General features: G+C 43.5%; 1 protein-coding gene across 1 annotated transcript in view; it reads left to right on the top strand.

The window, feature by feature from the left end:
- zfhx4 (zinc finger homeobox 4) overlaps window positions 1–27,569 on the top strand; it is a 77,424-nt gene that overhangs the window by 1,432 nt on the left and 48,423 nt on the right. The window contains exons 2-5 of the mRNA XM_070927922.1: window positions 19,329–21,858; window positions 22,284–22,496; window positions 22,937–23,231; window positions 24,978–25,519. Of these exons, the coding sequence (XP_070784023.1) occupies window positions 19,375–21,858; window positions 22,284–22,496; window positions 22,937–23,231; window positions 24,978–25,519 (3,534 nt within the window). The 5' untranslated portion in view covers window positions 19,329–19,374. The remainder of the gene's footprint in view (window positions 1–19,328; window positions 21,859–22,283; window positions 22,497–22,936; window positions 23,232–24,977; window positions 25,520–27,569) is intronic.

Genomic DNA, 27,569 nt, shown 5'->3' with positions numbered 1-27,569 from the left:
GCTACAGTGACAGGGGGGACATCGATCGCACGGGAGGAAAAAAAAAAACAAAACATCACGGCCAAGGGGCCAGTCAGTCTCCAACCCGGGTATGTAACGGTGTAGTGAGAGTGTGTGAGTGTGTGTGCGTGGAGAGATGAACGGTGTTTAGGGTAGGCGACCTTTTTTTTTACCGGACTGTCTCTATTTATACACGGCTTTTCTGGCTTTTTCATATGGATTTCAGAGCGTATTTATCCCCGAAAATAGAGGCTTTAAAAGCCGTTTTTCCAAATGTGTTATACTACAAAAAATTGTTTGGATTATTGAATGCGTAGAGGTTTTTATATAAGAACCTACTTTTTAATCAAAATACGGGCTTTTCTGTAGAATCTCGTACAGCAAATACGGACGGTTATCACTGCTTTGATAATGAGAATTAATCAATGTCATTATTATTTGTATTATTTTTTATTATTATTATAATTATATGTGAAAACGTAGGCTGATATTTAAATTTTAAAACTAAATTCAATAAAACCATTCCTGTTTTTTATCAATTAAATGTTTACTTTAGTCAGATCAATTTTATAGATTGATAAACTATGAACACTGATGTTTTTTGGACAGGATGGATCTTCTCTCGAGTCCAGACGATTTAATTGCATCTACATAAAATCCTACATTTCATTACAAAAATCCAGCCTGGGCCTGAAAAAAAAAATCAAAAAAAAAAAAGTGAAATCATGAGAGGAGATGATCCTGTCTAATTGCAGTGAATTTCATCAGTTAATGATGGTATTGTCTCACTCTATAATAACAGAATATCTGTGTTATTTTTCTTGTCTCGCAAATGAGAGAATTTTTGAGCTTTATGTTTGCAGAAGCCCAGGCCCCTTGTTTTTGTTTTTCTGTGCGGGATGTCTTAGTGCTATCAAAGGCTGGGTGTGTGTATCTCTGCATGTTAGTTAAGCAGCTTGTAACGCTCATTTTACCCGTAGCCGTGGAGGGGAGGGATAAAAAAAACATATAGTTTGAGAGATGGGCAGACAGCCTTGGGAGGACAATAGCTGTTGGCTTGAAAATGCTTCTTGATTATTAAAAGCTAATGCATTTTCAGCATTGCAGCCTTCATTAAGGGTGCGGATGGGTGGGGGGTGAGCGAGAGGGATGAGAGGGTACTGGGAGGAGGAGAGGATGGGAGGGAGAGAGGGAGACAGGGGCTGAGTCTGTCCTATAACTCCTGGGCCCAAGACACATGCAGCTAGAAGATTGGCTCGGGCCTCTCCTAGGGGTCGACAATGTGTCATTTCCACCCGGCTAGATTGCCCTCTGCCTATCTGATATTAATGTGCAAATCAATATTTCAGGGATTAAATTTCCCTTCTTCATTTTTTATGGTTTCTACCTCAATAAGTCTCCCGTCTAATAGAGGAGGCTGGATGATTTAGAAGCCTTTGCTGCAGAAAGAGAGGAGAGAGAGAGAAAGACATAGAGAGGAGCTTTGCAACAAGGCTATCGCTGCATTTTAATGTTCTTCTTCGTGGATCCCCCATAGGCCCTTAGTAAGGAGGGCTATATCGCTGCTTTACAGTGTAAAGACAGCCAATTTGGCTAAAAAGGCAGAAAGGGAAAATATGAGTCCGGTTGAATACTTAAGACGCTGTGGTAATCCGAGTAGCAGGTATTAGTGAAGGGGAGCTCCCCCTCCCCTTCAAAGACACACACACACACACACACACACACACACACACACACACACACACAGCTACATCCAAACCTGCATTACCAGCCGTCATGCTTGAGCGAACAGTATAGCATACTATACGCCGGACTGCTATAACAATATATTTTTTTCCACTTCTCTTTCTCCTCCACTTTTTCGCCTTTTGTGCGTGGAAGCCCATTGACATCCACAGGAGAGATTTACTCTCCTGCTTAATAACATCTGGCGTATGTGTGCAATAGAAATGAATCACTCTGACACAATGACCTGTGTATGATTATTGGGGAAGGGAGGAGCGTATTACCATAGTCATAATGCTGCATCTCATTGAGAGTCAACTAAATGAGCTTGGACCCTTTGACTCCCCATAGACATTCATTAAGGGACGGTGCACACAGAGGCGTCTGTCTGCCAATAGGTGTGTGTATGTGCGCGTGTGTTTATTTAATCCTCCTTCCTGTACCATCTGGTGCGTGTGTACGTGCATGTCCAGCAGCAGCACAGTGTGAATTTCCCCCCACTCAGCCCCACAACACCCCCCACCCCCCATTCAGCCTTTGCAGCAGAGCAGAGTAGACTGTTTTAACATACCCTTGATAGGGAGAGTGTCAGTGAGTGAAAACACGAAAAGAGAGAGAGAAAGAGACAGAGGAAGAGGCACAAAAGAGCTCTAATTGTAGCACGACCGCTTGGCTTCCTCCCTGATTCACGGCCATTACGATGTGAAAAGCACAACCGCCTGTCCTCCATTATCAAAACGGCAGGCCTACACAAACTCTCACATCCATACACACATACTCACTGGGGGGAATCATGTAGATTTTTTTGTCTCTTATCTATGGCTCAAATAACTGCTATCATTCCGGTCACCAGCTTCAATACCGTAAAGTACCCAGCATTCTCCTCACACCAAATATGGGTGGTTGAATTTACAAAGTAAAAATAAATTCTTCAAGCTGGAGCAGTGTAGTTACAATGCCGGCCAAACATACACACACATAACCAGTGTTTTGCACCAGTCGTATTTGATGGGCCAAGTTGTCTTCATCAGATTCTCTCTTTTACACTTTTACCTCAGGTTTTTCATAGATGGTGTTTTATGCAACATGTATTATGCAACTGTTCAAAGCACGCAGTTTTTGATGCAAAGAGCTGTCTAACAGCTGAATATTTTAGATGGATCCAGGTTTGATATTCTCTTGGTTATGTAGTGTCTGTGAGAAAGAGGGGTGAAGGTCTGCGATAGTAGTGTCAGGGTCTCCTGGCCCAGCAAGGCCTGTAGGGGGAGAAGCTAAGAAGTCCGCAGCAGCTCAGCATTATGTCTCAAAGAGGAGGGGGGGGCTTCCTTTGTCAGCCCTGGGGCACCACCGCTAACACACACTTTCTCTCTATCACACACACTGAGCGAGAGGCGGAGGAGGGTTAAAGACTTGGAACGAGATCAAGCCCCTCCGTAGCTCCCGGGGAGGGTGCTTGTGAATATGCGAGTTTTAGTGTAATTAGCACTTAATTATATTAACATATGCAAATTGTCAGGCGGAGAGCTTGTACCGCCAGTGGGTATCGGCTGAGATACAAGTGACTCCATTGTACCACCACGGCAGAAAAGAGAATAATGGGTGTGTGTAAGGCAACCAGCCAGCAGCCAGCCAGCCAGCCCCCCGTGCTAGCACATAACCAGCTAGCTCATTTAAGTCTCTGGCTGGCCGCTTTGCCAAATTTCATTAGTCGCCATGACGACCTGGCTAATTGTGCTGACTAATGTCCCCTGATCTGTCGTCAGTCGGGATGGGTGTGCACCCCCCCCCCCCCCCAAAACAAGAGAGGGGTAGAGAGAGGCCCGACTGTCCAGATTAAACCAGCACACAATGACTCCTATTTACACACGTTCCGCTTGTACAAGCATTTGCATATTCAAAAATACTCTGCCATCTTTCCATGTCTGTGCAGTGCGTGCGTTTGCATGTGCACTCGTGCATTGGCAAGGTTGTGCGCATGTGGCGGCAATGTGTCGGAGGGGACGACAACAGTTCAGTTGTGTGTCGTGTGTGTCAGCCTGTGTGTGTCACATGTGTAACACACTGCCGTCTGTGAAGCGAGACTGGGACTGTGAGGCTGGTATGGCCCTGTGTAGCGACATAGCTGAATTTGTTTTTGATTATTGTACAAGACCGAGATTCTGGCAAAGAAAAGCTCGGGTCTAAATAACAGGGACAAGGAGTTCTGCCTTTGAAACTTTCTGCCCTTCTTTTCATTCCATCCAAATATCTAATTACAACACATCTTTATAGCTACCCCCAACCGAGCAGCAGGACTTTCTTTTTTAAGGGGGAGGGTGGACAAACATTTAATTTTCTGTGCTTCCCGCTAGCCAAAGGTGGATAGAGATTGGGCCTAGTTGGTGCTACTAGTACTTGCATGCTAATCCTGTTTTTTGACAGGAACGTAAACTGATATAATTGCTTTTCAGAGGCAGGAACGGCGGTTTATACAAGTGTGAAAGCACGGGAAAGGGGATTAGCATTATTTTGCATAATGCTGGGCAGGCGCTGAATGGGGCATTGAACGCTTGACTGGGTGACAGAGATGAAAGAGAGATGAAATGCTCTACCCCTCTTCTCCCTCTCCCTCCCCTCTCTCCCCTACAGTCCCTCTGTCTCTGGCCGCTGTTGCCAGTAGAGGACTGTGTTTGCTGGAGAGGACCCGGAAACACCAGGCTGGTGTTTTGGATGTTTGTTCGGATGCCGGCAGATGGAAGCTGTCATGTGAGGCAATATGTATGATAATAGAGTAACTGTGGAGACTGGTAAACTCTGGGCTCCCTAAGCCTCCATGTATATACTAAACTGCATCCCTAAAGCACTGGAGTGTGCAATTATGTAGTGGATGGATGTGGCTCAGGTAGCATTTACATGGAAGGAAGGGAGCGGCTTTCATGGATCAAATCAAAGTACACTGTTCTTACATTTTCCTTTATTGAGGTGTTTGCTAAGGATTTGGTCGGATACTGTCTGGGTAGAGGGAACAGTGGAATTGCGAGGCAGGTGTGTTTTATGTGAATGCCTGCGTGTGTGTCTGTGTGTGAGCTCTGGTGGTAGTGATAGGAGGGGGCGCAAGGGTGGTGACGCAGCTTAAAATCGCCGCCGTGACTTCCATATGACCCGGCTCGACTTTGAGAGTAATTTATGATCAACCGTCATCATTGGTATTGCATCTGGCGTATGGAAATGATCCCAGGTCGAGGGAGGGGCGTGAGGTTGGGTAGTGGAGAACATGAGCACCACAAAGGCCGGTGTGGCCTGTTTTTGTTGTCTCTCATTGGACAGGATCCTCTTTCTTTGACCTTTTGCACGCCTTCCCTCGCCTTTCATATGCTAATGCCGGCCAGACCCGAGGAGGAAACATGCTGGAGCTGAGTGGAGCAGGACAAAGACTCCCTCTCTCTTTCTCTGCCTCCTTTCCACGCTATATCTTCTCTTTTCTTGCCTCTTCCCCTCTCAACAACTTGACAGAGTTTGGCATGAAAGGAAGTGAGTGCTGAGTGGATGGGAAAGGTGGGGATGGTGTTCTCGCTGTGACCTGCACCACCTGTGAGGATCAAGTGCACTGCAGAGATCCTTGGTTATGTGTATGTGGAGTTTTATTTTGAGTGGCCCTTGTAGTGTGTCGACTGGTAGCGTTACAGCTCAGGCCGAGTCAGTTGAGGAGTAATTTGTTGCTTTTCCAGTGAAACTAGTCGCGTTGTCATACAGGGTCTATATTTCTCCCTGTCTCTCTCAGCTCTGCCAACTCTATCTTCTTACAACCAGTAAAGTACTGTCTCTGGCGGGGTAAAAGGATACTAATATAGTTACTACAACCCTCCCCTAACATAATACTCCAGTGCACCACTGTTGAGCATGACGTGGTTTCGGGGCTCTTTTGGCTCTGTTATGGGAAGGGGACATGTTATCTGTAGGAAATGTAATTTTTGTCCTCATTGAAATCGTTCATTATTGAGCGCGGTTATCTAAATGTTTTTGTTGCTGTTGGTCCTGCGCCAGTCAGGATTGCGTTACCCCCTCTCTCTCTCGCTCTCTCTCTCATGTCTCTATGTCTGTCTCTCTCACTCTCATCTCGCCAGGCCTTCATCAGTCTCTTAAGGGAAAATAGAAAGAGGGGGATTTTTCTCTTCCCTCTGCGCTCCGTCCCGTTCTCAGGCTCTCCTGCCTATTTAGCATCAGCCATCTCGTACAGGATATTAGCCATGGAAAACATGGGTCTGGGTATTTCATTTAGAATAATATGTTTATTCTTTTCATTTCAAAGTGGAAGTGGGGGGATTTTGCAGGGTGGGGAAAGAACAATCGGGGCCGTGTGTTCGAGGACTCTTTCTGTTTGATCTGAGGTCCTGTGGGCCCTGGGGGTGGCTGAGATTTTCAGGTTTATGTGAAATAAAATGGGCTGTTGAAAAAATGAGGCCTCTCTTTCTCTCATATTTTCTCACTGATTTGCTTTCTCTGTAGATCTCTGTTGGTGTCTCTGTCTCATGTTCTCTGTTGCCCTCGGTCTCGTGTTTCATTTGCATGGATGTTCTTTTTCTTTTCTCTGTGGCATTTCAGTCAGGTAGGGAGGGAAGAACAGTGATTGGACAATTTGAATGCAAAGAGAAACTCCCCTTCGCTGATATTTCTAAACTTTTACTTTATTGCTCTACATATGTAACTATTCAGTGTAGACTTGAAGCTGCAGTTACCTTTCAGACTGTGACATTACTTGTCCTCTATACTCCTTGATGCAGTCACTATGAAGGACACTTGCTCAGCCCTTCAGGTTCATGTGAGTGCCTCAAAGTCCTCATCTTACATATTCAACAAAGCATTCAGCAGGCTTTTGTTTCAGAAAGTCCCTCTTGTACTTACCAACAAAATAATGCACAGTACAAAAGGTTATACGCCACATTTTATCGATTGCTCTCAGAAGTATTTTCATAGCTGTAAAAAGCTGGCAAGGTAAAATCAAAACCAGAAAAAAAACAATGTGCGCAACTACCTCATCCAAAGAGAAGTTACAAAGACAAGCTCTCAGTTAAGAGGGAAAAGAAGTTGATGAATGACTAAGTTTCTCCAGGTTTGAGAAAAGATACACCACAATAGCACAAGACGTCTCATGACAAATGATACATTCTCTTCCTCGTTGGCCAAAGACAAAGGCAGGGATTTAAGAAGCTCAGAGCCCAGTCACAGGACATATGCACAGAAATAGACCTTAAGGAAAAATGGAGAACTAAGGGAGAGTGATACTATATATCCGTGGAAATTAAGAAAAACCAATCTTTATAGATAACATAACTGTTAGTGTTTTAATCAGGATATCTGTATTAAATCACCCTTACTTTCTCTTACGTTCATGTATAATGCTTGAATATGTGTCAGCATCTGCACATGCCTGTGTATGCATGTATGTCTCATATGCGGCATGATTGGCATGTGTTATTCCTGAAGGCAATAGCATGTGGATATCAAGGCCATTGGCAGGGCTCGTCGGGGAATAAGTGGCTAATTAATTATACATGACTTGTGGGCTTAAACAAACAGTGTAATGAGAGATGAGATGAATTTACCAAAGAATTTAGCCCTAGTTGCATGGAGACCTTCTCAATTATTCTATTGTTATTATTATTATTATTATTATTATTATTGAAACTTACAATTATTTGATTTAAGATTTGAAAATGGCCGCCCACCTGGCCACACCACATATGAATATTTCTCTGGACCATTTTATAACAACAGGGATATATGAACAGTATTAAAAAACAATCTCTACTTTTCCTATGTATGTCTCAGTCTGATCTAATACAGACAAGAAAGCATATGTCTCCACAGCTCCCCTGAGGAGACTCCAGCCAACACTATCCCTCTCAAACCCTGCCTGTTTTTTATATTTTTCTGGCCTGGCACCAGCCGTGGAATAATCTTTAATTATTTGCTTTTAAAAAGAAAAAAAAAAAACAAGACTCCTTTTTTCCTGTGACAGTAAAGAAGAAGAGCAGAGCAGGCACAGGAATGTTCTTGTATATGAAATTGTAGGTATTAACAGGGCCGGTTTTGTCAGCGGTTTCACTGATGTATCAGCTCTCTGCCCCTAGACTAAATAAAGAGGGGAGTTTTGCCGTGTTTCATCCCAGCTTAGATGAGCAGATATAGGAGGGCTTTGGGAGGAATTGTTAAAAAAGCAAAGTATGGCTGAAGAATGGACCTCTTCCTTAACACAATACCCAAACAAGTGTCATGATGTGGTGATGGATGGTCCGGTGTTCTTCTCGGCTTGTCGGAGACACTCGTCCTTATGCCTTTTTTGTAATATTGTAAAAGTAACAGCAGCGATTTTATCAAAAGACTAAAACATAGAGTGATTGCCTGCCTTTTCTCAGGATATATGTTATGTATGATTTTAAAAATAAAACACGGACATGTTTGACTGTGGCTTTGCTTTGCCGTAGGCATAATCTGTGAGTGCATGTGTGTGTTTGAGAGAGAGCAAAAAAAGAAAAGAGAGAGATATTGCTGACTCTGGTCTTCAGCTGCCTTGTCATTGACCTCCACGGTCCCCTGGTTGTCACATTAAGGGCAATGCAACACACACATAGAGAGAAAAGAGAAAGACAGCAAGAGCGAGACCTTCATTTCATGTTGATAATTTAACAGTAAGTACACAGTGAGAAGTTTTTTTTTATCTTTCATGTTAGATTTCAATATTTTATTGTTTCACTTATATCTAATAGCGGTTATTTCCTACAGCGAACAGTAAGGTAATGGGTCCATTTCATCTCGGCTCCCTCTCAGCGGGCTGGCCCTGGATTTGCGTGACATGGTGTTTATTTGATAACGGAATATTGTGGTGCTAATCTAAAACCACGCTAATTACATCTGACAGTTGTTTGTTTGTAGTGAAATCCAATTAAAATGTACACTTTTCAACTCCATTGCTCATACCCCCCCCCCCCCCACCCCCCCATTCTCTTTCTTCCCTCCCACGGTAACCAGAAAAAGCATAAATAACAACTGTGCTTTCCTTGTGGTTTCTGTGAGAAGAGGGCAAACTCACAACAGCTGTCAGAAAAAGGGGGTTTGTTTAAAAAGCAAATGGCTTTGGTCTAAAGTTCATTTGGAGACCTCTCTAATTAAATAGAGAGCCAAAAGCTTAAGTTAATTAGTAATTCCCTGGGTCCAGAAATTAGACCTGTCACGAGTATTCGAGCACTTGGGAAGCCAAAAGGTATGTGTGCATTTGTGTTTTGTGTGTTTTCCCTCAAATCCCTTTATTCCTGCTCCCATCTCTTTACACAAGTGTGCCTAAATGTGTGTTCGTCTGTGCTTTTTCTTATGCAAGGCCCGCACATTTTTCCCTGCTGAAATGCTCGAGACATTAACAGTCTCTTTGTGGCGTGTCAGAGAAGTGCTCGGGAGATGTTTAAGTGAGGGGCACATAGCTTGTGGCGTCAGTCAGGATACCTGCCCTATGATTATGTTTATGAAGATAATAACAGGGCTAGGGTCCCGCCGAGTACCATCTTTAGAAAACAGTGGGGGTTTGAACTTTAAACTTTATTGTTACCCCTGGAAAAGAACTGCAAGGTTTGGTCGCCATGTCGGAGAAATGTCTGTACAATTAGCAAGGTGTCTCTGTATCCTTACTGTTGACTGTAAAAGCAGATGTTCTCTTCTCGGCTCTTCTGTCCTCTCTTCTTGTATTTGGCAGTGTAATTAGACAGATAAGCACAGGTTAAGCAAACATAAATCAGCTGACTTTAACACAGCAGGGAGACAAGATGTCCCTACCTGTTCAGACCATAATAGAGTAATAACAAGCATTTGAGACAGCCAGCAACCACACCGCTGTGGTACAATGCATTTACTAATATGTACTATCCTATCACTAGCCTTGATGCTGGCATGTTTTTTGGTCATTTGATACAGATAGACGTCTTTTCCCAAATAGGGCAACATTTGTGACATTTTTTCTTCTTTTCCTAAAAAGGAATGAACTTTTGGCAAGACGTAGCCGGAGTTGCTACATTAGTTGCATGCTTAATAATAGGTTTCAAAATATCAGCAGGACTTACTGCTCTTGCAAAACTGATTTCAGTGCTGGAAAAGTACTTAATGTTTTTAATTTCCGACTGCTGGGCCTGTGATGATGGCGAGTATTTTAAGGATACATCATAGCTATTTTTGAGTATTGAAAATCACACATACGAGTTATTTCACAAGCGCCGCAGTTATCATAGTTTAAAATGAGCGGAGAATCTGAGGCTCATGGTAGTTGATACAGTATAACCAGCCGTTTATATTTGCCAGGTGGATGTGAAATGCCTGCGTCAGAGACTGCTCTCTGTGTCTGTCTGTGAGTGTGTGCTATCCTTGACTGACGTGGACAGTGTTTGCTTAACCTCTTCTGCGCTGCACTACCACAGCCTTGTCAATTTAAGTGTGTGTGTGTGTGTGTGTGTGTGTGTCTGTGTGTGAGTGAGAGAGTCCAGCAATGGTAGCTTTCATTTTTCATGTTCCCAGCAGTATTTTTTTTCTAAACAAACCTGCTGAGAGGCAGAGTGAGAGAAAGAGAGGGGTCTGAATCAACACAAATGAGTGATATTTGTTATTTTTCCTGGGTTGTACATAATTGTGTGCATCTACACACCCGCAAAACGCATTTAAATGCATTTCCATATTTTTTTTTTTCAGGCTTTGTACTTGTACAGCAGGATTATTAATTTCACTTGGCAAATAATCCCACCCTGCCACCCCCTTCAACTTGCTATGTTATTGCTAAAAGGAGGTGTGTTTGTGTGTGTGTGTGTGTGTGCGTGTGTGTGCGTGTGTGTGTGTGTATGGTCTCATGCTTTTGCCTCATCTAAAGGATAAGGCTGTGATTTATGTAACATCTAAGCCCTTTCATATTGTGTATGTTGTACCTTACAAGAGCATGATGAGCAGGCTAGATTAATATTTATTTAGCACAGGCAAATCAAGGATTAAGCAGTCATCATTTTAGCACTAATCCGTGTCTCTGGTGAGATGCAGAGACAAAGAGAGGCAGATTACTAAGGACATAACGCCGCAGAGCCACAATTAGTTGGTGACTTGCTTTCCTCAGCTGTGTAGAAAAAGAGGTGGACAGTAGATGAGGCAACACCTGCACAAACACACACACACACACAAAGTTTTGCTTTTACCTAACCATCTCTTGCTTACTTACCTATTGTTGTCGCTGTTTGTCTGCCTCGCCCTGACTTTTTAACTTCTCATTCTCACCCTCTTCCTCTCTTCAAAAGAACCCCTCATTGAAATTAGTGGTGGTTAGTCTGATTCACTCATCTGACGTAAATGTGTCTCATGATCTTTCCACTGTCCGAACACACATGCACACACACACACACACACACACACACACACACACTCTCACACACACACACACACACACACACTGACTGACACACATGCAAGAGCAATGAATACTTCTTTCTTAGCTCCAACCACGTGGGAGAGGGACAGTTTGCTTATACTGTGCGAGTCTTTGGGTGTGTGTGTGTGTGTGTGTGTTACGAGTTACTTGGGAGTCTGTAAATAAAATTACATTCTTTACTAATTGAGTTAAACTGCTTTGCTGGAGATGTGGCAAAAAAAACAGATGAAAGCTCCCTGTGTATGTTTTGTGTTTGTATGTTATGTGTGTGTGTGTCTGAGTTTGAGTGTGTAGGGGGGTAATCTAGTTAGCTCTTAGCACTCTCAGGTGGTAACCAACAGAAATATTGTGTGTGTATCACCGTTTGCTAGTTCTGTCCTCAAGCTTCAGGGTATGCAAAGTGTCAAATTTAGCCTTGCAAAACAAATCATCAAGAGCTGGAGTTGAAATAAAAAAAAGTTGTGTGTGTGTGTGTGTGTGTGTGTGTTGTCTGTAGGGGGGCACCCTTCACATAGAGAGCAACAACAAGGAACAGCAAAGGGGCCAAAAAGAGCATTGGAGAGCTGTTGCAGTGTAGTGAGGGGTGATTTGGAAGGGTGAGGGGTGATTTGGGAGGGTGAGGGGGGGTCCAAACCAGATGTGAGGGCGATTGAGAGAAAATAAAAAGAAGAGAGATAAATAAAAAGAATGAACAGACAAGTCGTGCTGCGATAGAGAAAGACAGGGAGAAGCACAGAGAGAGAATGCCATCCTCAGTTCCCCTTTGCCCTCCTTCCTCTCTCTCACCCGGCCACTGAATGTTAATGGCTTTTCTGCCTCGCCTCACCCCCCTCCCCTCCACACGCACACACATATACACACACACACCAACACACACCCCCTCCAATCCCTCCCCATGGACACTGGTGCATTGTTTGTGGCAGTGCTTCTATTCTTTCAAACTTAATTACCTTCTTGCCTTTTGTGGCGTCGGGGGCTGGAAGTTTTGCTCTGTGGCAGTGGAGGTCGTCACACATTCTTTGGCGGTGCATTCCCTTAATCTGGAGGGGGGTGGAGGTGGAAGGGGTACAGAGAGCGAGAAGTAAGAGTCTAGAGAGTGGAGCTTCTACCAGCATGCGCTTCTAAGGTGGTTATAGTACTCCCCTGTGCACGTGTACGCACGCGTGCACGGTCATAATAGTCGGGGCATAGGCTGCCCTTTGTTTGTGCGGTTCATTTCCAATCAACCCTAATTAACTAGAGAGTGTTTCCAGATTGCAGGCAAAAGAAAAATCCCCACTTTTTTTTTCTCGCTCCCCTCGGTCTTTGCTGTTTCGAGTTCGAGGAAGGGGAGTCAAAAAAAAGGCATTAGCTATGTAGATTGGCTTTGCCTTTGATGCTGGAAAAATCTTTAGCAAGGGCAGTAAGTGGTGACTGCGACCCAGCAGTGTCTGACTGTTTATTTTCATGTTCAGTTTGAGTTTAGTTTGAAATATTGCCTCTTCAAAGGCGTGAGACTTGTGCATATATTTAGACTGGACTGTGTAAGCCCAAAGTCCATTTGTAAAATTGTAAAATCCAGTCAAAGTTGTCTTTAATCCATTAAACTTGCAGCCTCTATGAAACTGTACAAGCAGCAGATAAACACTGACATTGACCTAGGATACACATCCAAAATATCATAATGAAAAACTACTTAATGGAAATAAATTTAACTGGGCAATAGGATATCTTGTCTTTGAGGTAGTTGCCTCTGAGCAGTGACTGGAGGACATGATAGATGTTTTCAGCTCATCTTGGTTGAAGTAAGGATAGGGGCTGGTGTAATCTGATCCTAAATCAGATTTGGGGACCCATCCATGGCTTGAGGGATATGGTTATCTTGTTGCTCTGAGAGAGAAAAAAAAAGACAAACATGGATTGGGTTGCATTCACTATTTGTTTTTGCATATTTGACTATTTTTGTTTCCTGACACTCATCTTACATGTTGGTGATTATTTCCAATGTTAGCCAGATATATTTTTTTCTCTAACAATGAAATATCAGGTAAGGACCTGAGGGAAGTTGGGTGTATGTTACCTGAGAAACCAATGAGACCAATTTACTTGTCATCAACCTGAGGGATAGAACCGGCATACCTAACCTAGGAAAAGAAAAAAAAGGCCACTTCCGTCCTCTACATTTCTCCTCATTATACTGGTTCCCCCTCCTCCTCCAAACCTCTCTCTTCATTCTTTTGCCTCCTTCTACAATCCGAGATCATTGCTCATGTAGGCGTAATTTTGATTTTGATTTGCTGAAAGGCATTTTTGCGGGGTAGGTAATTTGTCGAACAAGATTCCTGTGCTAAATGGAGTGGCGCTTGCTTTAGGTGTCTGGCCGCGCCTTGCAATAATGATAAGGTGTCTTTTGGTAATGAAGGCCTTTGCTCACAAGGGAGACACAGGGAAGAGGACAGGCGGACAGAAAAGGGTGTGGGGGGCATTGGGGAGATCTACTGCATCTAGCGTCTAATATTTCACCTCCAGGCAACAAACAAGGGCTGCATGAAAACCCTTTGTGAGGTTAAGAAGTAAAGAAGACAAAAAACACTTGGTCACGCAAAAGCCCTCCCCCTCTCATCCTTTTGCAATTTTCTCCCTCTGTCCTTTCTTTTAAGACTTTAAACAGAGAGCATTAGGCCCTCTTCTGTGATTGTGTGCATGTGTGCATATGTGTTTGTGCACGCACGCATCAGCGCTCTTTGATGGCTGCCGACGCTCCCCTCGCATTGTGAGGGAGGAGATAATTCCCGTCCTCCTTCATCCACTTCGTTTTTCATCCCTCCGTTTCTGCATGGCAACAAATAAACAGGTCTAATTAGACCAGAGTAGGCCTATTCATGGCACTGACAGTGGGAGATGGATGCAGGGGCTTTCACGGCGCCCTTCGCCTTTGTCTTTGGCTAACGCTTGGTGACATTTTGATAGAAGATTTGGTGTTAGACGGAGGGGCCACATGCCGAGAGAGGGATGACCTTCTAGGAGACCTCAAGGAACGGACACATAGCCATAGTCTCACGCTGTCTTCTGACTTTGTTGTTTGACTTTGCCAGCTTTCATGGGTCACCTTAAAGATTCAATCTGGATTTAATTTCACCAGTTATTAGCTGTGCTCACATACGTACCCAAAATGTTTGACAAGAAGAGGGAAAATAACCATTTAAGAACTCAGACGACCACATCCCAAAGCACAGATCTGCCTAATTCCAGTGTTTACAGATCTTATAAATATTCACAGCAGTATTAACAGTACTGTCTGCCCTTGCATTAAAATATCGGACAGTTAGTGATGAAGAATTTGAACCTAACAGATCCCTGTGTAAACAAAGACGGCAGTGTGGCGACACTGCAATTACATGTTCGGCATTTTACAGACTGCACCGCTGGCTAATGCATGATAGTCTGACAGCAGGACAAAAGCAGGAGGAGACTCTGACATCACTTGGAGCTCAGTACCTCAGATCTGTACTGTGGACTTCATGTATTATCAGCACATTTATTACAACTGAACAAGCTTATCATTGACACAGGCCCTAACAAATGCAGTTTTGGCCTATGCGGTAGCTTTCGTCCAGCACACTTATGTTTGAAGAATAGTCTGCGATGATGATTGTGTCCACTCTGACTTCTGTAAGATACAGGGTCCAACTTCTATCCAAACCAGAGGTGCTTTGAGAATGACCCGAGTCACAGAGAGAGGAGAAAAGTTTGAAAAAATGAAAAAGAAATCCCCAGCTTTAAACTGCCTTTCTGTCTCTCAGGGAGCTACTGAAAAGCAGATGGAGGGATAGAGGAGAGGGAGAGAGAGAGGAGGGGAGGGGGGAGAAAAACAATAGGCCAAGGAGTCTCTTAGCCCCTTTCTCCCATCAGAACTAGCAGTGTCCAAACCAGGCATTCCTGGGCTATTATTTGCCTCTCACTGGATCTGATCTGCCACTTTAATTACCTTAGTGTATGTGTGTGTGTTTGTGTATGGGTGGGTGTGAGCCTGTGTCCGTGTGCATGCGTGTGAAAGCGAGGGGACATGCTTAATTAAAAAACAGAGGTGGGAGCAGCTCAGGCCATCTCTTTTGTTCTTCTGTTAAAAGAAGGGAACTGTTTCTGCAGTGGGGAAAAACCTGGGCTTCATTGTTAGTTTCTCTCTCACTCTCTCTCTCTCTCTCTCTCTCTCTCTCTCTCTCTCTCTCTCTATGTATCTGTCTATCGCTCTCTCTCAAATGAAAGTAGCTTGGTTGGTTTGCAGAGCGAAGGAAGCCAGTGGGGGAGAGAGAGAGGAAGGTTTCTTAGCTAGCAGTAACATGATCTGCCTTAAAAGAAGCAGTAGTGGGCACTACTGCTTTGAAAGGTGCGAAGCCTGGGAAATGGAGCAAAACAAAAAGAAGCAAGGCGGGTAACTTTTCCATCCGTTTATTCTTGAGACAAAATGTCAGGTAATGTCAGGAGTTCCAAGTCATTATATTTATCTGTGCAAATCTAAAGATTCCGGTGTCCAAAATGTTACTTTGAACTCAGAAAGATAGAATGGGGAAAATATTATATTCACTTGATAGCAAGACCAGACATCTCATTACTTCCAACTATGCCAAATTAACACATGCTGAATGGATCAGGATGACTTCAAACGCCTACACCAGGCCACATTGCACCACGTTGCTCTTTCATAAGAGAGGATGGACTAAGTTAAGAGCTAAGACTTAAGCATTTTACTTAAGATCTGGCATCTAGTCTTCTGAAAGCAGCCTCACATAAGGGTCAACTATTAAGAGACACTAATATTCAGTGCACTCACAGAAACGCATGTTCACATAAATTGTATGCCATATTTTAATCCATCCATATTAGTACTTTCCAAGCCCTTTTCCACGGTGTTGTGCATATTTTCCACATCTAGTTATGAAAACAAATGCAAACATGCGACTAACATTAAGCATTAGTCACATAGTGACATAGTGTCAGTGCTCTGTTGGTGGCACAATTCTTTTGTTCAATTAGAACCAACGATAACAAAATAATGGACAGTGACGTTATTGGTGGCAGGCAGCACACATGTAAACAGCTGCTAACCTGTTAGCATTAGAGGTGATATGTCAGTGCCAAGTGCTTAACACATTGGCTTATCCATGAGACATAATTCCATACTTAAAGTGTTAGGAGATGCATAATTCATAAACCGCAGTGTTTTATGTCCGAGCTACAATTCAAAGGGGTTGCTCCCCAATGAAATAAGCAGTGAAATGACACCACTGACAAGTAGTAAATCCTGTCGTATGTGTCGCATTAGCTCTCAAACCCACTGCTTCTGAACAGCTTTACCCTCAATCACATTTAACACAAGCCTTGGTAAGAGGGACACTGGTGGAAAAAGGAAATATGTATATGTAACAATCCCAGTATATTGTTGTGGGATGGATGATTTATGGTAAAAAGCTGAGTGAGCTGCAATTAAGTGGATGTGGAAACACCTTTATTTTATATCATCTTTTCCCTACTGCCAAATTAATTTTGTTTTCTTCTTCTGTCATACAGTCAGTCCAACTATATCTAAAATTAGGACATACATTTGTGGTGAAACAGGCTCAGTGTGTGTTTTTCTTAATACCATGCATTCATGTGCCATGACACAGACTTGGCAGCATTTGCTTGTTTAGAATGCAGGTATAATAATAGCTGCTAATGTCTTTGCACTTACAAGTGTGAGATAACATGTAGACAGGTGTGTTTTGAATCTTCATAGGAAATATAGGCACTGGTATTGGTCACAAAAAATGTACAGTGTATACTACACACATTTTCAAGTGACAGAAATGTTTGGCAGACATTTGCACTCCATTACGATACTTTTTAAAGGTGAAAAAATTACTGCTTGACTGCACATACCTACACTTAGGAGGTGATTATTTTTATGTACATGTCACACATCTAACTCCTGCCTTTTGCCACATCCATGCCGAACAGATAAGCACTAAAATTCATTTTCTGCTCCTTGTTAATATTTCTTTAATCTCACGAATAGAGACACAGAAACTGTGTGAGACACAGAGAGAGAAAACATAATTTCTCTCTTTTAATCTATCACTAGTCCCCATGGAATCATCTCTGGGATATGTCAGATTAGACCTGATTATAGCGCGTGCACACACATGCACCCACAAACATACTCACACACATGTTTGATTTCATTCCTCACGCTTTTACTGTCCCTCCCACTGGCTTTGTTTAGCCCTGGATTGTTGCGGATTAATCCTCTAATTGCTTTGTAGCTTTGTTGTGAGAGAGAGGGAGTGTAGAAAAAGAGGGAGAATTAAGCAGCAGGTGGATTGGGTTAAAGGTTAACATGGCTCTTTAAAGCTTTCTTTTAATGCCAGCTCATTTACACGCAAGCATCTGAAAGGCGCTGGTACTGTATCAAGTGAAAAACACTGGCATGCACAACTAGTTCTCATTTGTTGCATTTAGCAGAAAGCAGTTTCTTCTAAGTAGCTTTTAGTCTGTTTTTCTTTTTCTCAACTTATGGCTTTGTCTCAGTTGTTTTTTTCTTGTTCTCCTTAGGTGATGAGAAATATGCCTATGATTACAAAATGAAATGACTGTGGGATGCTGTGTGTTTGTGGGCTTAGGAGGCTTGTGTGTTGTGTGTGCCTTTGCATTTGTGCCTTGTTGTGAAAAGCCAAGATATTGAAGTAGTGAGGGGTTGAGAGATGGGCAGCCGCCCAGGATTGATAACATCGCACTGGTATTCCAAACATCATTCCTCATGGAAGCTCGGCCACTCTCTTTCTCTCTCTTTCTTTCCTTTATTGCTTGTGCATTAAAAGACATTTGAAATATTATGATCGTAAATATTCTTTAATAACCTGATTTGTTCCTGCCTCTGCACCCTCATGTAGAAAATTTGCCAACAGGTGGTATTCTACCTTTCCACATGCTCAAGTATAGTCACACAGTTAGTTGCATGACAATATACAGTTTCTTACTTTCCTTTTCCACACAGAGTCTAAATCATACCTTCAGGGCATTAATAGGTTAATAGGTACTTCCTAATTAGCAACTCCTGACTGGTAAGAACATGCCAAGACTGATTTAGCCAATGATTGAAGACTTCTCTAACTCCAATTCCTCTTAAAGGAAGACACTAACTTTTTTTGCAAGTTAGTTTATTTGATAAACTTGATTGATAAGTGTTACTACTGTGTGCTAGTTATGTTGTCCACAGCTGCACATTTGAATGTATGCAAAGCTAGCTTGTACTTCCCTGGCATCATAATCTTTTAACGCAACAAAGGCGACATTGCTTCCAGTGTTGCACAGTGGTATGTCGATCAAAGAGTCTATTTATTAGACAATTGAGTTATTCCTATAAACGTCTCTACTGCCGTCTGCCGTGTGAGCTGCTTCATTCATATGTACCTAATTTCCCTTTTTTCCAAGCTCTGGTCCCTGGGGCCAATAAGAGACAAAACTTTTGTTAAGGATGGGGTTTTTCTGTGGTTGTGGCAAGCAATCTCAGTCTGCCAGTTATAAGCCAAAGATGCGAGTGGGAGAAGTTAATATTGGATTTCTCCACTTTTCAAAAGTTGTCATGGTACAAACTACTTAACGCTGTTTTTATTTCTAGTAGGTGGTAGGCAATACAGAGGCAGATGTGATGTTGTTTTGTTGCATGCAAAGCTGCCTTTGGATCTAAGGAACCTTTGGTGTGTATAGCCCCATTTGGAGTGGATTAGGAGGAGGAGTTGTCTACCAAATTATTAGCCACGGTCCTTTGTAACAACAGTGTAACATCATTCTGGACAACATTTAGGAGAAATTGCCAAAGTACAGGAGGCAATTTGTGAACAAAGTTCTGCAGGAAAATCATGCATCAATTCATGCTTGGTTAGCGGCAGAAAAATCACAAACATATGCCCTCTGGACTGGATTAAAATAACTGATCAGTGCATGCGATAGTAAAATCACCAACCTCTCCTAGAGAAATCAATCTCATCCAAATGAGGCTTACAACCACACAGTTAGTACCAGGATTGAATGTGGCGTTATAGTAAGTTGGAAATAGTTATAATAAACTTAATTTTGAATTATCTAACATTATCTGCTGTTAAGCAGTATGTACTAAATCTCTGTTGTCTTTTTTTATTTTTGTTTTTCCTCAACTCAGGTCCCTGTTAGGCTGGATGAAATGAGATCCCTATGTAGTGGTCGTCATGGCAACTTGTGACTCTCCCCCTATGGTGTCATCACGGCAGCAGGAACATGGTGGCCAGAGGCTGGACGCTGCTGCTGAGGACAACTCTGTCGTCGCCATGGAGACCAGTGTCGCCAACAACAACAACCAATCGTCACCTGCCGCCATTGGAGAGCCGGAGAATGGCCTTGGAGAGCCTGCTGTGAGCCCGCTGAGGTCCAGTGCTACCCCCACCACTGTCAGTGCAACCACCGACCCTGTAACTGAACAGAGTCGGAGAGAAAGCTTTACTACCGGTAACAAAGGGAGTGTTACTGGGACTTTACCAGGAGTAGGAGGAGGAGCAGCTTTGGGTTCGGACTGTTCTGCCCCTGCCACATCTCCCGTGGCGCCGGCAAAGGAGATCCCCTGCAACGAATGTTCTAGTTCCTTCTCCAGTTTACAAAAATACATGGAGCACCACTGCCCCAATGCCCGCCTGCCTACCACTGGAGGTCATGAGGAGGGTGAGGAGGTTGAAGGAATGGTAGGGGAGGAGAGTGAAGATGAAGGAGAGCGTGAAGTGGGTGCTGCAGAGGTGGGGGAAATGAACAGCGAGATGGAGATGGAAGAGGATAGTGATGTGGAGAACATGTGCAGCGAGATCATCTACCAGCCCGATGGCTCTGCCTTCATCCTGGAGGACTCCAAAGAGCAGCGTGGCAACCAGGGGGGGCACTCTGGGTCTCTCCAATTCAGGGGCCTGCTGTCCCCCCAGACCTTCCCCAATGCCCAGGTCAGCAGTGGCCAGAGTGGCCTGAGCCCAGGGGGGGAGCGGTTGGAGCAGCCCGCTGCACCCATGTCCTTCTACCCCCAGATCATTAACACCTTCCACATCGCCTCATCCCTGGGGAATAAATCCCTAGCGGCCGACCACCCCTCCTTCCCAAATACCTCAGCTGGAGGGCTGGCGGGCGCTGGTCCCGTGTTGCACAGTTTCCGTGTCTATGACCTCCGCCACAAGAATGACAAAGACTATCTAACGGCGGATGGTGCAGCCAAAAACTCCTGTGTGTCCAAAGATGTCCCCAACAATGTGGACTTGTCCAAGTTTGAGGGCTGCGTGGCCGATGGGCGGCGGAAGCCTGTGCTGATGTGTTTCCTGTGCAAGCTGTCTTTTGGCTACAGCCGTTCCTTCGTGACACATGCTGTCCATGACCACCGCATGACCCTGAATGATCAGGAGCAGAAGCTGCTGAGCAACAAGCACGTCTCCGCCATCATCCAGGGCATTGGCAAGGACAAAGAACCTCTTATAAGCTTTCTGGAACCAAAAAACCCCTCCAACTCTGTGCTACCCCACTTTCCTACACCTGCCAACTTCCTAGGGCCAGACACGGGGCTCCGCAGCTTGTGGAATGCTTTCCACAGTAGTGGGGAAAATGCCGATTCCCTTCAGGCAGGTTTTGCCTTCCTGAAGGGCAGTGCCAGCAGCTCCTCCAATGACCAAACCCCCAGAACCCAAACCATGCCAAAGGCTGAGACCAACCCAAACCTCGGAGGAGGGGCTGGTGCCCAGAGAACCCCCAGCGGGAGTTCTGCTGCTGCTGCCACTGGTGGCAACCTGGAAGGTCGGAACTCTGATAGTGACTTCAAGGGCCACGTTAGGGACATATGCACTTTGCAACCCAATGGGCCGGACCTGAGCCAGTACCCGCCCATCAAGCGGGAGCCCGGTGCAGTGGGAGGAGAAAGTCCAGAGCAGGATGAGGATGCTTACTCCAATGGTGGTGGAGTAGAAATGGAGGCAGATGAGGAGGAGGAACAGGCCATGACCATGGCGATGACAGGCCAGCGGGCCAACAGCACGAGTAGCAAAGATTTCCCTCTCTTAAACCAAAGTATTTCCCCCCTTTCCAACAGTGTGCTAAAGTTTAACAGTGACAGCAAAGGCCCTGCATCAACCTCCTCTTCCTCCCTGCCTGTGTGTGAGAAGCTGGAGATGGAGAAGAGCCGTCTGTCCACTGCCCTGGCAGCTGCCAGAGAGCGTGAGAGCAGCAACGACTCAACCAGTGAAGCCCTGGCTGGACGGGATGGGTTGTCGCCATCCTCCCACCCCCTTGACATGATGATGTTGCGCAGAGATGATGAGAGTCCTGGGCCTCTGCATCAACACACAGGAAATCCTAGTACACCTGGAACTCCAGGAACACCTGGTACCCCTGGTCCAGGTGAAGGGTCCCCAGGTAGTGGGGTGGAGTGCCCCAAGTGTGACACAGTCTTGGGATCCTCACGGTCTCTGGGAGGGCATATGACGATGATGCATTCACGTAACTCCTGCAAGACGCTGAAGTGTCCCAAGTGTAACTGGCACTATAAGTACCAGCAGACGCTGGACGCCCACATGAAAGAGAAACATCCAGAGTCTGGTGGATCATGTGCTTACTGCCGCACAGGACAGCCTCACCCACGTTTAGCCAGAGGAGAAAGCTATACCTGTGGATACAAGCCTTTCCGCTGTGAGGTCTGTCCGTCTAATTTTTCATCTTCATGAATATTGTTTGTATTTTTTGTCTTTCTGGAATCTCAAAATTAAGATAATGCCCTTGTTTTTTAAGCCAATTTGTAACTTTTATTTAACCAAAACTAATCACTGGGTTTGGTGGACATATGCTAATAGATAAAGTATATCATAATCTTGGCAATATAGACAATGCAATTTACTTTTGAATTGAACATTTAATGTCAGAAGGGAGGAAAGAGACAGAGTTAAATGTGTTTGTCTTTGTCTTTTTATTCAACAACACCGATCACAGCTATAAAGGTTATTATTACAACTGACTAAAGAAAATCAATTTTACTAAATGTTTTTTTCAGATATCAGCAGTTTTTATTTTCACAAATGCATATAATGTATATCATGCATCACTGTAAATTCTTCCTTTTTAGGTATGCAACTACTCAACCACCACCAAAGGCAACCTTAGCATCCACATGCAGTCAGACAAGCATCTGAACAACGTACAAACACTCCAGAATGGTGGCAGTGAGGTACAATACAACCACAACCATGCCAACCCTGTACCCAGTGCCAGCATTGGTGGAGGCTGCGGTGCACCCTCACCATCCAAGCCCAAACAGAAGCCCACTTGGCGCTGTGAGGTAATGAAACACACAGTGCGTCATTGTAGCAGTGTGGCAGCAACATACCAATTTGCTTGTTTCAATGTCTACACAATGAGGCAGTTATTTCCTTCTGCGTCACTATGTCTATTATTTTTCTTGGCCACATCATCTGACCTCTGGACCTCAGAATTTCTCATACATTCTAGTTTTATCTCCAAGTATTGTAGAAACCATAAAAAATTCATCATCATGACCACGTTACTAAAATGCTTGTATCAAATGTTATCACATGGATTAGGTATTAAGATTTGTGTTTGTGTTTTTTTTGTAGCTTCTGTTGTTGTCAATGCCAATTTGAACATTATATAAATGTAAATGTTAATGTGTAAATATGTTTTAATGAAATTTAAAGTGTGGAACAATGCTTTGATGACGATGATAAACCATACCCTAAAACATTTAATTTATCCCAACAGGTTTGTGACTATGAGACCAACGTGGCGCGGAACTTGCGAATCCATATGACCAGTGAGAAACACATGCACAACATGATGCTGCTGCAGCAGAACATGAAGCAGATCCAACACAGCCTCCATCTAGGCCTGGCCCCGGCCGAGGCAGAGCTTTACCAGTACTACCTTGCTCAAAACATGGGCCTGGCAGGTGTAAAACTGGAGAACCCAGCCGGCAGCAGCGGCCCAGACGCCCAGATGATGATTAACCCATTCCAGCTAGATCCTGCAACTGCGGCTGCTCTTGGATCTGGTCTAGGTGAGTGATTCTAGAATTGAAATGGAACACAGGGATACACGTCTGATAAGTTCTACACATTAGCCAATTAAAATGCAAAAGAAGGCATTTCTGATGAGGGTGTGACAAAGTGTTTTACTTTTATTTTTGCCCTCAAGCTTGTTATTCAATTTTCTTCACCTCATCTTTCACATGGTCAGTTTTATCTGTTTTTTCTCATGTATCTGATGCCATCTGGGTATTGTTTTTATCTTTGAACCTTTCCTTTGTTGCTCTTCATTTTTCTCCCTGCCCTCTCACCTTCTCTTTTTCTGTTCCCATCCTTTTTACCTTGCCCTCCTTGCCGCACCCTCTTTCGCTTCCCCTCTTATCTCTGCTCTCATATTGTCCCTCTGTCATTGTCTCTTTTCTTTGACCCTTCTCACTGATTAAAAAATGATTATGAGACGCCACATGAGAATTATTCTTAATCTTTCATTTGTAATTTTCTTAAGTCAGCTTAATCCCCCCCCCTACACACACCACCCCACCTTCGCTTACCCTGGAGAGAACACACACATGTGCACACACACACACGCACGCACAGACACACACACTCTTACACAGCAGGAAGCGGATTCCCGTAGGAGTGAGAGAGATTTAACAATGACCCTGCAGTGTTACACACCCACTCCCTCCTCTCGTGTGGAGGTCACAGCCCAGCCAGCAGATGTACTCTCAGTGAATTACACTGATAACACACAGCTCCCCGTAGTGAGCGCAGCTGTACATAGGTTTAGACAGTGTGAGCGGGATATTTATATATTCAAATAGTCACTGAATATACATGCTTAAATGCATATACACAATGGTAGATTTACATATTCTAAATTTCTGCTCACATTTTGCATCCTCATTCAGGTAAATGTGTGGTCTTTTTCAAAACCAATACACATACACACACCTGCACAAAAACACACATTTAGTCATCCACTAATTGGGGGAATTATACTTAAAGTGTAAAAAAAAAAAAAAAAAAAGGTCCAGATGATGTGTAATTGTTAAATCCTCTGTGCTCCAAACACTGTGTTGAGATATTATCTGAAAAAAAAGATCTGATGAGCTTTGGTAACTTGCATAGAGAGGCAATGAAGGGATCAAACGAAAGAGTTAATTACATTTGTATGAATGGCAGATCAGTTTTTTTTTGTCCTAGGGTGGGCGGGCAGAAGAAAGAGAAAACATGTTTAATGCATTGATCAGCTTTTCCAAATCTGTGTGTGAATGTGAGAAAAGCCTGGAGCCCTAAAACCGTTGCCTCGCCATTGCTGAGAGCAGTAATTAAAGCTACCTGATGAGCGAGTTAGCAAGTTGAAAAGGATGATTGTAATTGATCCTGATTCAATCCTATTAGGGTTTTTTATAGACAAGACTTTGTAAGGAGCCCTAGTCTGAGGCTTTATTTTATCAAATCCTTTTGTGTGAGAGAGGCCTGCATAGAGGACTCACTTCTCTCTCCACACTTAATTTCATTAAAAGAGCCTTTTCTCTTCCTCTCTATCCTTTATCCCTCCCTGCCTTTCATTTTCATCAGAGCTTTGTCTTTCTGTCATACCTCTTTGTTTTTTTGTACCATTCTTCCCGCTGTGCATACTGCCTGCCTTCTATCTGACATGTTATCCTTCTCTGCTTCCACGTATGTAATCCTTATGAAAGCCCTACTTTTTAAACATCTTTCTGTATTTCTCTTTGCTGTCTAACCTGCGTTCTCGCTCATTTTCTTTGTAGTGAATACTGACCTATCAGCGGAGTTGCGTCTTGCCAGTGGTCAACTCATGGCAGACGACCTATCCCTGGTGTCCTCAGGTGGAATGGGGGGTATGTCTTCATCAGACCCCTCCCTCTCCTCTTTGTCGCCACCCATCAACGACCCCTCACTGCGCCTCTACCAGTGCGCTGTGTGCAACTGCTACTCCACGGACAGCCTGGAGGCTCTCAATGCCCACGTCAATGCAGAGCGCTCTTTGCCTGAAGAGGAGTGGCGTTGCGTGATGGGTGACGTCTACCAGTGCAAGCTCTGCAGCTACAACACGCAGCTTAAGGCCAACTTTCAGCTGCACTGCAAGACAGACAAGCACATGCAGAAGCACCAGCTGGTGGCCCACATCAAGGAGGGAGGGAAGGCCAACCAGTGGAGATTAAAGTGTGTGGCCATTGGCAACCCAGTGCACCTCAAGTGCAATGCCTGTGACTACTACAGCAACAGCGTGGATAAACTGAGGCTGCATGCCACCAACCAGAGGCATGAGGCTGCCATCCGCCTCTACAAGGTAAAAACGCTCTTATCCAGTGTTATAAGTGTCCTGCAGAAACATCGGTTCTCTAATCTCATGTTTTTGTTCCAACTGAGAAAAAAAATCTCAGCAATAAAAGAACAGTGACTGTGAGTAAGAAAATGCAGATATCAATTTGGGGAAACATTATTTTTGCAGGACACTGACATCCACACAGTACAATACAGATAAAATAACATTCTTACTGGTATACATCTGAGGGGAACACCACTTTAAGTTCAGATTCAGAAAAACCACACATGTTTTTGTTTATATAGAATTTGCTCCATCCCCTTAACTGCAGTGTCACATGGATATAAAGTTCCCATGAGAACGGAATGACAGAGATGGAAAAGGTCACTGTGGATGATGGGTGATTCCCATCTGATATGGGTACATGTGCTGCTTGTGACCAGCTGGCACTACTGTTGCTGTTAATCATACAGCAAGTTTCAAATGTTTCAAAGTTTTGATTTTCTTCAGCTTGTTTTTTTCCAGCTGTAAATAATTCTGGAATAATTCAAGAATTCAGCTGTCATGATAAGAGTGTAGAGCCTTATTAACAACTTGAATAATGACACATTGAACGTAGACCACTCTCTATATATGTAACGTTTGATATATGATCCCTATATGAGACACACATGAAGAACAAGAGACATTACAAAACACGATTTCTATGTAATGTTTGTATTTTTTAATTATTGTTTAAAAAAATGGCTTCAAATGTTTTAATGTAAGTGTACACATGTGGAAATGTATTTTATTTAATACATTTCATAATTTATGTTTCCAGAAACACACTAATTTACATCCACATCCACACAGCTCTCCTGCAGACACACACATGGCCGATAGGTGCATGGGATTATTTGGTCGTGACTTGTTTTAGGGTTACCACACTCGTTGCCCATCAGAGCAGGAGTCACTTACTTAACTAATTAAACTCTTCACACTATGAGCAATAAACAGTTTCTGCAAAGAAATTCCAACACGACCAACATTTGGCATCGCTCTCCTCTCCAATATGTTTTAGGTGATTTAGTTTGTCAGACGTCTCCTTCAGCTTAATAGGATGCTGTTACATTTCCGAGGCCTTGACCTACAGGACAGGATCAAGTGCATTACATTAATGAGGATTTCTTTACTACTCTACGCAACATTTGGCAGTGGGAGGTGTTTGTGTGTGTGTGTGTGTGTGTGTGTGTGTGTGTGTGTGTGGATGTTGTGCCTTAAATGTAGAGACAACAATAGCAAGAGGATATAAAACTGTCCATTGATGTTTTATTTTAAATAGAATATACAACTACAATTTTATTTCTATACTTATGTACACACTTTTGCATTATCTAAGAAAATGTCACAATTATTTACTTTTCAAAGTGTCATTTTTATTTTTAAATAATTGTAAAATGTCAGATGAGACAGAATGACATACAATGATTTTGATTGAGATTTGAATCTGCAACCTTACATTTATAAAAAAATTAAATGACCCACCAGACTTTAGTCACTCCTTTTGAATCATTTTTCTGCATTGCACAGTAACCTTTAAGGAATTGCATTCATTTGGAAATCTGTGACCGATTCTTACTTACAGTTGCAAGGCTTGAGTGGATTAAGCACACTGGCATTCTCACAGTCGTAGTTGACTTAGACAGGATGTACATATTGACACAGGATTGGCTGACAATCTGGCAAAGGCTGAACTTGGCACGGGATGAGTTGGAGATGTCTGTCCTCAGGGACTGATCACTAATTGCATTGAAATATTTTTGATTTATAAATCCTTAACCAAAGGGCTGTTTGCATATTGGGCTACATTAACTGAGGTCCTGACCTATAGGATCAGCTTGATTCATCCAGACTAATCAGGATCTCCTTACTGTCAGAGGAAGACTTCAGCATAGGTGTGTGTCTGTCTATGAATGTGTGCATGCATTTTAGAGTATTGAGCCACTTTTGACGGCAGTTTAAGTTGATTTAATATAAGGCAATAGCCAGATAGGTTACCTAGGCTACACTGATCATTGGCAGCCATTTAATC

Source organism: Enoplosus armatus, chromosome 21, assembly GCF_043641665.1.
Source record: "Enoplosus armatus isolate fEnoArm2 chromosome 21, fEnoArm2.hap1, whole genome shotgun sequence".
NCBI lineage: Eukaryota > Metazoa > Chordata > Actinopteri > Centrarchiformes > Enoplosidae > Enoplosus > Enoplosus armatus.
Note: the sequence above shows the minus strand (reverse complement) of the source record. Positions and strands in the feature narration are given on the sequence as shown.